We start from the raw sequence: 15,378 nt of genomic DNA, 5'->3' as shown, positions 1-15,378 counted from the left end.
CTATGAGCCTAGCCATGAGCCTAGCCATGAGCCTAGCTATGAGCTATGAGCCTAGCCATGAGCCTAGCCATGAGCCTAGCTATGAGCCTAGCTATGAGCCTAGCTATGAGCCATGAGCCTAGCCATGAGCCTAGCTATGAGCCTAGCCATGAGCCTAGCCATGAGCCTAGCTATGAGCCTAGCTATGAACCTAGCCATGAGCCTAGCTATGAGCCTAGCTATGAGCCATGAGCCTAGCTATGAGCTATGAGCCTAGCTATGAGCCTAGCTATGAGCCTAGCTATGAGCCTAGCCATGAGCCTAGCCATGAGCCTAGCCATGAGCCTAGCCATGAGCCTAGCCATGAGCCTAGCTATGAGCCTAGCTATGCTTGTAATGCTCCAGATGGGGAGAAGAGAGCGGGGTGGACGATCGATATTAGTCACTCACTGAACAGGACATACATGTATGCATATAAATATGTCTGAATAAAGCGTTGTAAGGAAAGAAAATGGAATAGGACGGGCGGGCAGAAGTCTCCCCGACATTTGAACACAGCCAGCCGACGGTTGTGACCCCGAAGTGAAGTCTCTGAGAATTAAATGAGAAATGTGTGTCATGCACAGATATGAATTTACAGGCTACGAAATGGAAGGCATCCAGAAGTGGAACAAATGCAACCGGCAGAGAGGAGACTGGATGGAGAGAAGCATGGGAGAGCGTTAAGCAGTGTACTCCCAGAGGAGAGACACAGCAGGGAGGGCTGAGCCACCACCGCCAGAACCCGAGAGGAAGCCAGGGTGGAACCAAATGTTAGTAGGGATGGAATATAGACCTCAAGAGGAAGACAACAAACATCAGAAAATAGTCCCATTGGTTACAAGACAACACCTTGATTAGTTGAAGTAGGAAGGAGGTAGGCTAGTATTAGGTAGCGGGATTTTTGATTTGTACAAGGACACCAGGTGGAAATAGCTGTGAGGTTGCATTGAAGCAAAGAAATGGCACAGACCAGGCAAAATATCATTTTAATAACCATATTGTGATATGATATTAATTGCTATACATTATGATTAACTAAGGAAATGGTGTTCATGTTAACTAAGGTATTAATGTATACATTACCTTATCCTTTACCTTTACCCCTAAATCTAACCCCTATCCCCTATCCCTAACCCACTAACCCCTAACCCCTAACCCACTAACCCCTAACCCCTAACCCACTAACCCACTAACCCACTAACCCACTAACCCTAACCCACTAACCCACTAACCCCTAACCCCTAACCCACTAACCCACTAACCCACTAACCCACTAACCCACTAACCCTAACCCCTGCTATAAATGCTATTTATTAATTCCTTACTTCATGGAGCTATGTTCCTTAATGTTGTGTAACAGAGGAACGCTGCTCTGGGGGGGGTCATGTCCCTGTATGGTCCTGTTACCTTGAAGGACTCAAAGAAGCCTCCCCCTGCTGCGGTCCCGTTCTCCAGCTTGTCGTCGTCCCCCCCGAGGCCCAGCATGGCCTGGCTGTTGACGTGGAGCTCCTCGTACAGCGTCTCCAGGAGGGCCGACCGCGTGCGCTCCTACACACACACACACACACACACACACACACACACACACACACACACACACACACACACACACACACACACACACACACACACACACACACACACACACACACACACACACACACACACACACACACACAAACAGGGACTTAAAGAAAGGCGCACAAACACAGGATGCTAACTGAAACTAATAACAGAAAATATGATAATTAATAAAATAAATTAATATTATGGGCTTTTTGTTCCTGTTTATGGACAGGACAGTGCAGAGAGGGAAATGAATTAAATAAGTAAGAGAATGTCCTCCTAGACAGGGAGTGGGAATGGAAACCAGGGCTGTAACAAGGCTTATCATTTTTCATTTACAATAACTCACCTCTAATTTGGCAAATTTCTCTGCTTTGCAGCAGGCGTACTCAGCATTGATCAGTTTGGTAAAGAGGAATTCATGAAATTCCGGACCCTGGAAAGATTGAGAAGAAAAGTGAGATTTTGCTTTAATGAGTGCCATGACCCCCACGATGGGGCTCAGGTATAATGATGGATGAGGACGTCTACCTTTCTGAACACCGCAGGCTCTGGGAGGGCGGGCCCAAAGAAAGGTACATCGTCCCGCGCCGTCACAGACACCTGACACAGGACAGGAAACAGAGGGTCAGGAGCGGCTCAACAGGTTACCATCAGGTAACCAGTAGGTTACCATCAGACCACCACAGGAAGCTGAGTGAAGGCAAGGCAGCGTGTCACCTTATAGAGGACATTCTCCGAGCAGGCGTTCATCACTTGGACCACGACGTAGGCGTGGAGGAAGTTGGAGGCGATCATGTCGGGAACAAACGGGGTGCTTTCCTCTTGGAAGATGATGGCCACGATGTCGTTGCCTATGTGCCTCTTTCTCTGCAACTGCAACCACAACCAGAAGGAACAAGCCCCTCCTCAAAAGAAGAAAGTGCAACGTGCGTAGTGCTGAGGCCAAATGATAAGCCTGCCACTGTCTGTATATCACACCTACCGCGTGCCAAATGCATCCCGTTATATCACCCATATGTATGTTTGTTCATGAGCAGAGTCACCACTAGGGGGAGTGCTGCTACCTTCCTCATCACATCTCTGTGTGTGTTAACAGCTCACGCAAGGCCAGCCTTAACTGCTAATAACACACTCCGTACTCATGACTCTTCAGGGCTCCACACAGAATATCGAACTTGTAACAAGGACCGTCATAAGTGCTCAATCACGGGTCGCTTGAAGGTGTTCTCCGTCAGTACAGGACAAGAACAATCCGAGGGAGCTGGCATTGTGCGCTGGGGGGCGTGCTCTGCGGTTGCGTACCTGCTGTGCGTCGCCCTCGGTGTAAGGCAGCTTGGTGGACACATGGAACATGATCTCTTTGTTGCGGTAGTTGCTGTAGACGGACTCGGCGCCCGTCTGTCCGTGCGTGACGTCCAGCCCTCCGCGGAACCTGCAGGCGAGGGGAGAGGGGGGCGCCCGGAGGGGCGGTGGCGGGGGGGGGGGGGGGGGGGGGGCAGGACCATCAGTCCGCCGTGGAAACATTGGAACACACATGACCGCACAATGTGAGGGGAACGCCGAGGCCCATCACGTCCGACGTCCCCTGGTCGCCTCAACCCGAACACTCCTCCTCACCCCTTGAAGTCGTGCAGGTTGATCTTCTCCCCGAGAAATTCCAGGAATTCCACGAAGGCCGGGCTCTCGTTTGTGTTGCTGAAAAGCTCCTCTTCCGAGGTCTGCGATGGTAACGGAGACACAGGGAAAACGTTTTTTGACTTATTGGATTTGGTTAGACGTTTTACCATCAAGCACAAAGCCTACTTTAGGCCCAATCCCATTTCTACCCCTTACCCCTTCCCCTTACCCCTCCCCCTTGTTTTGAAGGGGGAAGGGGGAAGGGGGAAGGGGAAGGGGGAAGGGGGAGGGGTAAGGGGTAAGGGGTAGAAATGGGATCAAGCCTTAGCCTCCCGACATGAGGCCAAACAGTGTGACTAGCCCTTCCCATCGTCTGTTAATATGCTCCTCTTCAACATGAACCATTTCAACTGATACGCAAAAACAAGGCTTCTATTTTAAAAGACGACCTTAACAGTCCCCCCCGGCGAGGGGAGAGGCAGCAGTGCGTGACGGCTGGTGAACACCTGCTGGGGAGCTGACCCTCCGCCGGGAGGGGGGGCGGCGAGGCTGAGGCCGTGACAGCGGAGCCCCGCCCGCTCTGCCTATTGTGGGGTTTGTGTGATTGGTGTGTTTTCTTATGACGCCTCGACAACCGACACGCACCCTTGGCCCGGCGGCGCTTCCCCCTCCGCGCTAAAAACCCGCCCTGAGTGGGGGGCCGGAGGGCCCTCCAGGCCCCTGTGAGGGGGCCCTTGGGACCCCCAGAACGCCGTCCGACCGCTCTTTATCAAAGGAGCAGGCGGTGAGAGCTCCGGGACGCAGATCCGTATTGAGGAGTTCTCTGCCTGAGTGCCACAAGGATCCTTAAGGGGGGTCTGGTGTCGCCCACGTGGCAGACAACAGTTGTCGTGACGGTCGTGACGGTCGTGGGAAAATGCTTGAGGAAGGGTCAAACGGACCGAGAGCCATTATGAAAGCAGAGAGAGAGAGTCTCAAAACATAATTATCCTTCAGAGGAAATAATGGAAGTGTCTGTACATTGTTTCACGCTGTACCAACGCTACATTGTATCTGGCATGAATATGGGACTACAGATTGTTCTATAATTACCCTTCACCCCTCTCTCTCTCTATCCCTCTCCCTCCCTCCCTCCCTCCCTCTCTCTCTCCCTCTCTCTCTTATTCTTTCTTCCTCCCTCTCTCGCTCTTCCTCTCTCCCTTTCTCCCTCTCTCTCTGCCTCCCACTCCCGCCCCCTCTCTCTTCCTCTCCCTCTCTCCATTTTTCTTTCTTCCTCCCTCTTTCGCTCTTCCTCTCTCCCTTTCTCCCTCTCTCACTGCCTCCCACTCCCTACCCCCCTCTCTCTCTTCCTCCCACTCCCACCCCCTCTCTCTTCCTCACTGTCTCTCTCTCTAGATATAAATCTGTTAAACATATGTGTGAGCTTTAAAGCTTACCTGTCCATATTTTTGATAGATCACCCCAAACTTAAAATTGTTGTTGATCACGTGTTCATCAAACGTGACGATAAGCCTGGAGGCCTGTTAAGCAACGACACATAAAAAATAGGATTAAACGGATTGACGTGGACAGATAGCAGGGATTCAAATACCGGACATGTCAAACAATACCACAACACATGCAGGTCCGGATTAGAGGCTTACCTTGGGATAAAGCACAGGGAGAAACGGTCCACGTTGACCTCTTCACAGGCCAGCTGGGGGCGGGACAGAGACAGAAAGATGGACATTGGACATCACAGGTGCAAAATGTTTTATTGTACATAACCTTGAAATGACGGACAGCTTGGTCACGTCAGTCTTGGGGGGTTTTGTGTATAATGCCTTTGTGCCGCGCACACAGTGCCATGTGGTGTCAGTGGGATCCCGTCAGAAACATCCATTTGTTGCTGAGCCGTTCAGCAATACACTCTCCTCACCTTTGCCATTTGAACTACGTTGGGGTTTCTGTGAGGCAGGACGTGGGGAACACATCACAATAGGTCTTCAGCTTGGTCCTAGGAGAGTTACAAGACAGAAACAAATATGGATAAGACAACAGCGACGTTCAATGCAAAAGGCTGAATGATAGTGATTCAACATTTATTTCCCCAAAAACGCATTGTGAATGAGAAAGAGAGGCCCCACCTCTTAGCTCCCCTCTCTGACCGCCCCCAGTAACGGCCCTAATGATGATCCTAATAGTCCATCTGTTCCCCGGCAGTAAAAGATGACAGACGGAGTTGAGAATTGTCTCTCTCTTTTCTCTTTTTTCTCTCTCTCTCTCTCTCTCTCTCTCTCTCTCTCTCTCTCTCTCCATCTCTCTCTCTCTCTCTCTCTCTCTCTCTCTCTCTCTCTCTCTCTCTCTCTCTCTCTCTCTCTCTCTCTCTCTCTCCTCTCTCTCTCTCTCTCTCTCTCTCTCTCTCTCTCTCGCGCTCTCGCTCTCTCGCTCTCTCTCGCTTTAGAACTGTGAGGCAGATGAGGACGAGGATGAAGAAGATGAGGCAGATGATGATGAGGATGATGATAGCACTGCGGGCGTAGCGTGCGCATCACCGATCTTTCCCTTCCCTCCGGTTTCCCATTGGCTGTGAGACGGCTGTGCTTCCACCACCCCTGTCCTCGCACACGCCGGCCCCCGTACGGCCGGGTCACATGACCCACCTCAGCATGAGGCGCAGGTGCTCCTGGTCGCCGATGGTGTCGTACTTCAGGAGAAGACCAGCTGTCCCAGGGCGTTGTCCACCGAGTAGTAGTTGAAGTGCTCCTGGAGGCCCGGATCACGCAGAGACAAACGTTCATATTAGTGTGCTTGTGTTTAAAACACACACACACATAGACAAAAACAGACACACAGACGCACAGACACACACACACACACACACACACACACACACACACACACACACACACACACACACACACACACACACACACACACACACACACACACAAAGGATTGGAGCCAGCCACACCCACAACCACCTACCCACCCCCGAAACCATGCATGCACTCACCCGAAAATACACACACAAACATACACCAGACACACACACACACACACACACACACACACACACACACACACACACACACACACACACACACACACACACACACACACACACACACACACACACACACACACACACACACACACACACACAAAGGATTGGAGTGAGTGCATGCATGCACTCACCCCAAAATACACACACACACACACACACACACACACACACACACACACACACACACACACACACACAACACACACACACACACACACACACACACACACACACACACACACACACACACACACACACACACACACACACACACACACACAAAGGATTGGAGCCCATTGAGTGTCAATGGCCCTGCGTGGAGGCTTATCCACACAGCCATAAAGTGTGTTTGTACTGCTCTGGCACCAGAGCAGGTGGCCCGGCCTAATGTGTCTTCATTATCTCCTGCGTCAGTGTCCTCCGATCGCGACGGGGCCCACCGCTCTGTTATTGGGTTACCGGGCCCGGGATTCAATTATCCCTTCTCGCATTAAGAATGAATTGTAACACGTTGTACCGGAATTACGAGGCTAATTCGTGGCAACGGCTCTGGTGTGCAGGTATGTGTGTCTACCGTTTGTGTGTCTTGATAATCCTCCAACGCTGGCGCCAAAGTAATCCAGAGGAATCAAAGAGTTGGGTTGGTAAGAATCTGTGAGTAAATAGAGTGAGCTCTGTGTATAGACACAGAGCAGACGGGTGACCTTGCACTGACCTTCCCAAGGAAGTGTTTGCGGAAGATCTTGCCCGTGGTGTTGCTCTCCAGCTTGGTGCGGGCGTCGGGGGAGGGGACCCCGAGGGGCTGGCCGGGGGTCATCTCATGGTGGGTCCCCTCGATCCAGTAGCCCCCGAACTGAGGCAGGAGGATGAGCGGGAAGGGGCTTTTTCGGCCCAATATCTGGTTAGGATCAAAGAAACAAACAAGCACCGTGAAAAAAACACAGGGGTCGGAGGTCGGAGGTCGGAGGTCGGAGGCCGGGGTTAGGGGTCGGTTGGGGAAAGCGGTCGCAGTTCAAACAGACGGCGAGTGTTGAGGGTTATGGAGGTAGGAACACCTTTTGTTGCATGGTGTTCTGTGAGGGCTAAAGAGGGAAAGGTCTTACCTCATGGACACTGGGGTAGGGGATGTAGTCCTCCTCAGTCTACAACACACAGAGGAACATGAGAGTTGGTATAAAAAGTGCAGGAAAAATAGCATGCAGTATTTATAAGTCAACTCTCAACCACTAAGTCTTTGAGCGTACTTCTTCAATAGAAGAACAACAAGCGGCGGGATTTCATTTTCCTATGCACATATTTTTACATAATTCTTGGCCTGATAGGAGCCTGTGGTGTCAACAGATTGCAAAACTCTGTTCTGAAAGAAAGCGTTGGCCTACGGGGGCTTTAGGACGCCAGAGTGTGAACTAATTGAATCCATCTCCCTTCATGTGATTATCAAGATGTTGATTTGAATGGCTTGAGGAGCTCCACTGCCACGCCCAGTAGCCCGGATACACCCAGCCTCAACTGTCCTTCGCTAACTACAATACGAATGTAGTTTGTGGAGGAATAAGAGTTCAAAGTGCAGTATGGATTCCTACTTTGAGTGTCGGAGGAAAGGTACATCTCTGCTCATCCATCCTGTTGCCCTGAGAAGAGGGAGGGAGGGAGAGAGAGAGAGAGAGAGAGAGAGAGAGAGAGAGAGAGAGAGAGAGAGAGAGAGAGAGAGAGAGAGAGAGAGAGAGAGAGAGAGAGAGAGAGAGAGAGAGAGAGAGAGAGAGAGAGAGAGAGAGAGAGAGAGAGAGAGAGAGAGAGAGAGAGAGAGAGAGAGAGGAGAGAGAGAGAGAGAGAGAGAGAGAGAAAATAAGGGAAGAGGAAGAAGAGGAAATCAGGACAGCGATAGTTATGCATATTCATTATCCTTCCCCTTCATTAAGTTCCCATGACCCATCTGTGTTCAAATCCAGGTAAACAAAGCTCTATTTTAAAACAAACACTTATTATTGGTTAGAGATGCATCAGCAACAAATAGTGTAAGAGAACATAACAGAAGCCAGAGAAATAAATAAATAAAAAAGATCATTAGTCCATAAAAAGGCAATAAGCAGGATAATTCCCCAAGAGATATTCATAGTTAATACAGTAAATGTGAAGGGAGAATAATGGAGACAGAAATCGGACATAGAGAAACAAAAGGAGATTGAGTTAAAGAGCAGCCAGGGTGAATCAGTGAAACAGCATTAATAAGACCAGGGGGTGGGAGTGGAGCCTGACCTCAACCCAGAGTTCAGCGACTGTGTCACTCTAGAGTCAAATGCATGTTGTGTTGTTTAGTTTAAACACTGAACTCACAATAAACATAGTCATACTGAAATGATGCCAATGTAGCAACCTGAGCTTCAGGTGAGGAAAACAACAATTAGATATGATGCTGGCCGGAAAAGAAATACATAAATAAACAAACCCCCATAATGACTCTTGTGGACAGTAGGTTTGGTGGGATTGATTTCCTTCCATGGGTTCAGTAGAGGGGATGGCGTGGCAGTGGTCAGTCGATGAAGCGACCGCTGGCCGTTGCTACACTGAGTCTGTGGTCCAAGTGTGCCGTCGGAGTGCAAGAGATAGCAGATAGAAGATCGATAGCGACCCAGAGGGAGGCCATCGCATGGCGGCGTTAAGGAAACCCTTGGTGGGCGGTTGGGACGGGTTAGTCGAGGACCCCGAGCGCGGGTCGGGATGCGGAGAAGGAAACGGAAGAAGGAGGATATGTCGCAGGATCTCCTTACCTGCACCTTCTCTATCATTTTGAATAAGTCTGTGGTCTGGAGAGGAAGGAGAGTGAGATGAGGATGGGGATGAGGATAAAGCGGGCATTCTTCTACGGTGCTGAAACCTGTCTGCATCTTATTTACAAAGTAGAAGAGGGGGGTTTGTGATGTTGAGGCTCAGGCCGGCATGACTTCATAATGAACATATGAGCACCGTCACCAATTCAATCCGTCACACAATCACGTCGCTAAAGGCCGTGGAGAGTTATGAAAAACAAAACTGTCATCTGATTCTTTACGTAGAACCACACACGTTATCCATTCGCTTTCCAAAGGTTGACATTGGTGAATTCAATCAGCCCTAAGGAAGCTACTTCATCATTCATCTTCACAGTGGCTTTGAATAGACCCAAATACAAATGGCTGTTGTCTTTTTTTTGTCCATGGGAACAAATCTAAAACCCACACCCATTTCTAGCTAAAATGGCCCGACAGCTTTTGTACCAAGTAATATTGTCCTGGCTAGGTACAGTATGTGCACCACCATGTGCAAACAGCGGGCTACTAACCCTGAAGGTAAACAACCTCGTGGCGCTAGTGTACAGTACATGTAGTGTACTCTAGGGCCTGCCTATAGAGAACAGTGGACACCAGGAGCCACCAACACTGCATGCCCTTTGAACCCTTCCACATCAGCCCAGGGGTCACATTTGCCATGTGAATGCTATGGAGCAAAAACATGGGAGCTATGCGTAGGTTAAACTGAAAACAGAATAACAGGGAGCTAACCATGTCAAACAACCATTGACAGAAGTTTAGATAGTTTTGAATCCAAAATGCTCTCTTATCTCGGTCCAACAGGTAAAATCACTCTTTAAACAGATGTCCAAAACGAGACTTTCACCCAGCCTACTCTAAGTAATGCTACTTACACAGTGGCTGACTGTGCTCCAGTCGTCAGTTCTCACTAATGGAGAACCGGGTTGGCAAGGATGACTTTCACACATTTTCTTCATTTCTTTTTACTCAAGAAGCTCTTCTCTTCAAATGGAAGTAGTCACACTGTATTTGATTGTCTCGCGTCCAATAACCGTTCAACCTTCACGTCAATTAAATTGACACGCGTGGTGTATGCTATCATAGTCACTGCGCCTGGGATCTGAGAATCCAAAGGTAAAGACAGCTCTCATGAGTTTTATTGCCGTGTGTGGACTGTGTTTGGTCAAGATCTACAGCTCTCTCACCCTCTCTCACTCCCTCCCATCGTCTGTGTGTGGGCATTTGTGTGCCTGCCTGCGTGTGTGTGTGTGTGTGTGTGTGTGTGTGTGTGTGTGTGTGTGTGTGTGTGTGTGTGTGTGTGTGTGTGTGTGTGTGTGTGTGTGTGTGTGTGTGTGTGTGTGTGTGTGTGTGTGTGTGTGTGTGTGCGTGTGCGTGTATTTGTATGTGTACAGGGGTGTGTGCATATGTGTTTGTGTGCCTAGTTGCATCCCAAATACAGGTCAGCAAATATTGCGTTACTTCCTGTTTGAGCTCCAAAGAAGTTCATTTTTGTGTTTCACATCAGGCAAATTATGATCCATTGTTTCATCCCACGAGATCCTACTGCACTCTCCTGTTGTCTGTGCCTGAACCGTGAGAGGGTTTCACCAGGTGGGTGACGCTTAAGCTGAACTCACTGCTCTGCCTAGCCAACGTTTACACAGATCCGCAAAGGGACCGAGAGACATGATGCTGAACTTTGCAGAGCTGCCTGCCTGCCACGTCACGTTATAGTGACACAAGGGGGCAGTATAGCTTTTCTGACCCCAAATATCGTACTAACAGTCAATGTGGGTTGACTGTTGACCCTTTTATTGGCAAATGGTGGAGTTTTTTTGGCCGACACTACTTCACATGCTCTCTAGCCAGGGTAGTTCGTTGACACAAACTTGGGTTGGAAATACAAAGATACAGCTATGGGAGTTGCTTAATACTAGTTTTGTATGAATTAGATCTAACAAACTGCCCAATTTCAGAACATGCGTGAACTGGACATGATCTGGACATAGATTATCTTCAAGCTGAGGTTAGGGCAACATGTCTAATCTATTTATCTTCCATATAGCCTCCTATATAAATATTCATCCATAAAATCCTAAAACAACGACATTGAAAAGAACAAACATTTTCCAGTTAAAGCCATTGTCCGTCGATTATTTTGATATTTTGGGTCGAAAAGCTATAATGTGACAAAATTAAGAAAGAAACCCTTGGGGAAGAAAGAAACAATATAGACAGCTTATTCCCTCAAACAAAAGCAATTAACTGAGGCAGGGAATGGCTCCTGCCATGAAATGCAGGTGTTAAGAGCTCAGACATTTATTAGCAGAGCAAATCTCTTTGTCTTTAAGATTTGAAGCTTAACTAAAATCTCTCTGGTTCCTACTTGTCACCTACAGAATAATGTCTTATCCAGTGTCTTATCTGGATAAGACACTGGACACCTTTGCACAGGACTGGTTCTGTGCAAAGGTTTGTGTTCCTGACATATTTGAAGAGCCTTGATGGATCTCCTGGACGGCACCACATCAGGCGAGCAGCCTAATGTGACAATGTGACAAAACTGAGACTATAAATGTTTGAATGTAAAAAGACCCAAACACCCAAAAAACAGCCAAACGTATGTGTGTGTGTGTGTGTGTGTGTGTGTGTGTGTGTGTGTGTGTGTGTGTGTGTGTGTGTGTGTGTGTGTGTGTGTGTGTATGCGCCTGTGTATGATGCTTGTGTGTTTTTTTTGTATGGATGTGTGTGTGTGTGTGTGTGTGTGTGTGTGTGTGTGTGTGTGTGTGTGTGTGTGTGTGTGTGTGTGTGTGTGTGTGTGTGTGTGTGTGTGTGTGTGTGTGTGTGTATAATCAACCAATTTATTAATGAATAATTTGGTCATAATTATTAATAAAGAAAACTGCCGACCACCATTTGGTTGCTTGGTAATTATCTTTTGTAATTATCCAAAACAGAAAATAAATACCTTTTAAGAATACCACTACCAAATAAATTACAACTAACTTTTATTATTATTAAGGAATTATTAGTTGATTTTGAATTAAAAACACTCATAACACAACAAGTACATTGAATATGTTGGAAAGAGATTGAAAAAGCAGAATCTCAAATCAGCTATTCTATGTAATGACTGCGTTCACTCAGTATAGTGCTGTGTCCGCAGAGGCATAGGCTTAAATCAGATGTACACTCAGGTGTCAATGCAAACACACAAGAAAAACATCCTCACCTCACCTGACATCAACACACAACCGAACACACACACATACACATACATGCACATGCATGCACGCATGCAAGCGCACACAGTAAACAAACAAGCACTTCATACAAGTGCATCTCTGTGTCCCTCACCATAGGGATTAGGTGTAGGGCGTTACACAAGCCAGTTTCTAGGTTCAGTCTCTCCAACTGTCCTCTCTCCTCATGATGTAGTCAGAGCACTGAGAGACTAAAGCCTCTCTCAATATGTGAGGAGGGGACTCTAAATTAAAACCACTGACATCAACCAGATCGTATCCACGTAATCGCCACTGAGTCTAGCGCTCTCGGATTTCAAAGTCATCCCAGGAATATACGGGCAAGATAATTCAGGCACTGGTTTTAGTTTATAAGCCTGCCAAAATGCAAGCCTGAATATATATCTTCTTCACGAGAATTATCTTTTTTTGGGGCGAAATGCCTTTGACAGCTACTGTGAAAGTCTCAGAGGGTCTATTGAATGAGCTTTCTCCTTTCATAAGTCTCCATTCCGGCCCTTTCTGTATATTTGTATGTTCAGTTGGATCAGAAGGATTCAAGATCAGGTGCAATCCGGATTCTTTATTCATGGCGTGTGTTCCAACTCTGTCAGTCTGTGAGACATCACAACGTCAGCGTTGTTCCAAAAAGGGTTTAATTCTGGAAGTCTGCAAATTGTCTCCTGTGCTATCCCTTTAAATTAACCTAGCGTGCCAAGCCCGCTGCTGTAGTAATGGAGGGAATAAATTATAGTGTAGAATGAGATGCGCAGTCAAGTCGGTTTAACTAATTAAAATGTACACTAATCATTGTGAGAGCTAATAGCTACTGCTAATAAATCTGATTTGGTTGGTAAAAACATGGTCTGACATTTCTAATCCTTCTTAAAACAACACTGCATATTGCTTCCTTTATTTACTTTATAATTGTATTCAATTTGACACGGTTGACCTTCTTTTTACTGAGACAAAAGGATCACCTTAAATTAAGTCAACATGGTGATCCCATTATTCAACAGTATCGCATCAATTATGCACATAAGACAATGGATGATCAGAGGAGGTTTGCCAGCTAATTCAGCCTGAGGCCCTTGAACAGAGGGACAATTTGTTGATACAGGAATAGAGATTGGGCTCAGAGACAGCTTGGAAGACAAGATGTGCAGAGGAACCCAACAAAGGGCTATCGGAGAAGGTCGGAGGGCGTGGGGGTCAAAGCCCCTCTCTGCCGACCTACCTTTGGGGATGTTGAAGCGGAGAACGGGGGCGAAGGCTGGAACAGCTGAGGCTCTAGAGTTGCAGATATTTGGGGCTCACCCCCATCTTGTTTCCTGTAAATAGACGGACACAAGAGAATATTCAGAATAGGTCGCTCCAGTTGAGGTCTGGCCAGAGACAGAGCAGAACATGAGGCCTTTGGGTTTCGCGAGCACTCACTTTGCAATAAAACCACTTTTTTTCTGATCACAGGACATTACAGGTCCGAGAGGCCGAACCACGGCCTGAGGCCTGGCGGCGGAGGAAGAACATAAATAATCCAACCGCATTCTCCCGTGACCCACCGGGACTCGGCTATGTTTTGATAAGAAGGCTTCCTGATGCAAAATCAATCACAATGTAAGCAGTCGGCTGCCATCCACGAAATATGGGAAATTAGTTTGCTCTGACACATAAGCGGTGGCTCTTGTCCGTAAACTCAGGGGAGTATGGCAGTGGCCGAACACACCTCTTGCCCTGAAGGAAGCCCTTTGTTCAGAGCTCCAGGACTCCTGCTCCCTGCTCTGCACACACAGCAGATCAATAGCCCACAGCCTGGCCCTCATTATTCATAACGAACACGGCCCTCGCCGCTTGACTTTGCTCAGCGAGGCTGTAAACTGACCGATACAATGCTTTTCTTATCTCGTGGAGATTTCAAATGCAAACAACAAACATTACACAAACTAAACATACATTAAAAGAGCATCTGAAATACAAACACAGCACAGTGAACAACTTCCACCAGCAGACACATGAGGTCATATGAGTAGAAGCAGTTTATATTAATCTCTCCATGACTTCAAGGGCCTGCGTTGGCCAAAACAAACAAATCCACACCTAATTAGGTTTGTCTGTAGTACTCCTGAACAACAAGGGCGATCCAAATGAAATAAATAAGGGCAGTGTTTTTGAAGTCCACTTCAAAGCGAATCTGGGAGACCTAAGTGAGTAACGAGCATGCTTAAGCATCCCCGCCATTGTGTTGCTTCTTATCTTTTCTGACTGCCCTCGTTCGGGTGTCTGAGTGTTCAGCCCCCTGGAGGAAGGGGACCCAGGAGCAGGGACTCTGAGTGCGTGGCGCTGTAAGGAGCGTAGCGTGGCTGAGTGTGTTATTTCTAGAGCTAAACGTTGTACTTCAGCTCTGTGTCCAGAGCCGTGGCAGGAACGTGAGCCCCCTGCAGACCCGTCTGTGGAGAACGTACAGCGAGAGGGCTCACGGGATAACCTGCAAGAATGCATTTTTAATCAGTCTGGAGGAAAAAAGCAGCGCTCCATTAAAGAAATCTCAGGAAGATCATTCAGCCTCAGCTCGAATGACGGAACAGCCTTAAGGCAGGTTCAGAGCGGTAAACAGTTTTGATCATCTACGATATTCAAATCCCAATGAGGGTCCACGAGGGCTGTCCTGACTGACGGACGGACTGTCTTTGTTGATGGCTGCACCTGGACCAAAAGGCATTCCTTGAGGACCGTTCCCATGGGGAATCAAAGCCCTGTGATTCTGACCCCCCGGTGTCCCAGTAGGTTCAGAGGCTGTCGCACACGGGTAACACAAACCCCAACACCAATCTGATTCCTGTCAGAGTGTGAGCAGCTCAACGAAGCAGTGGGTGACGCAGGGCCGCCTGGCCGCGCTCCCATGGGAGGGCCTCAGCCGCCCTGAGCTCTTAATTACAACTGACACAGTGGATGGATGCAACACACACACACACACACACACACACACACACACACACACACACACACACACACACACATGTAAAAAAATACTGAAAAATCCTGCAGCCACACAAACACACCCACAAAGGTGCGCAGGCAAAGGCACACGCCCTGC

General features: G+C 48.1%; 1 protein-coding gene across 1 annotated transcript in view; it reads right to left on the bottom strand.

The window, feature by feature from the left end:
* The window catches only part of LOC132463927 (rap1 GTPase-activating protein 1-like), a 41,943-nt gene that overhangs the window by 7,852 nt on the left and 18,713 nt on the right, over nt 1-15,378 (bottom strand). Inside the window, 18 exon segments of the mRNA XM_060060080.1 lie at nt 1,429-1,569; nt 1,937-2,023; nt 2,119-2,190; nt 2,308-2,463; nt 2,893-3,022; nt 3,208-3,308; nt 4,644-4,727; nt 4,851-4,870; nt 4,873-4,903; nt 5,126-5,151; nt 5,154-5,203; nt 5,850-5,901; nt 5,904-5,952; nt 6,969-7,151; nt 7,357-7,395; nt 7,837-7,884; nt 9,022-9,057; nt 13,522-13,615. Of these exon segments, the coding sequence (XP_059916063.1) occupies nt 1,429-1,569; nt 1,937-2,023; nt 2,119-2,190; nt 2,308-2,463; nt 2,893-3,022; nt 3,208-3,308; nt 4,644-4,727; nt 4,851-4,870; nt 4,873-4,903; nt 5,126-5,151; nt 5,154-5,203; nt 5,850-5,901; nt 5,904-5,952; nt 6,969-7,151; nt 7,357-7,395; nt 7,837-7,884; nt 9,022-9,057; nt 13,522-13,615 (1,399 nt within the window).

This window comes from Gadus macrocephalus, chromosome 1 (genome assembly GCF_031168955.1).
Source record: "Gadus macrocephalus chromosome 1, ASM3116895v1".
NCBI lineage: Eukaryota > Metazoa > Chordata > Actinopteri > Gadiformes > Gadidae > Gadus > Gadus macrocephalus.
The sequence above is the reverse complement of the archived record's forward strand: the minus strand, read 5'-3'. Positions and strand labels throughout refer to the sequence as shown.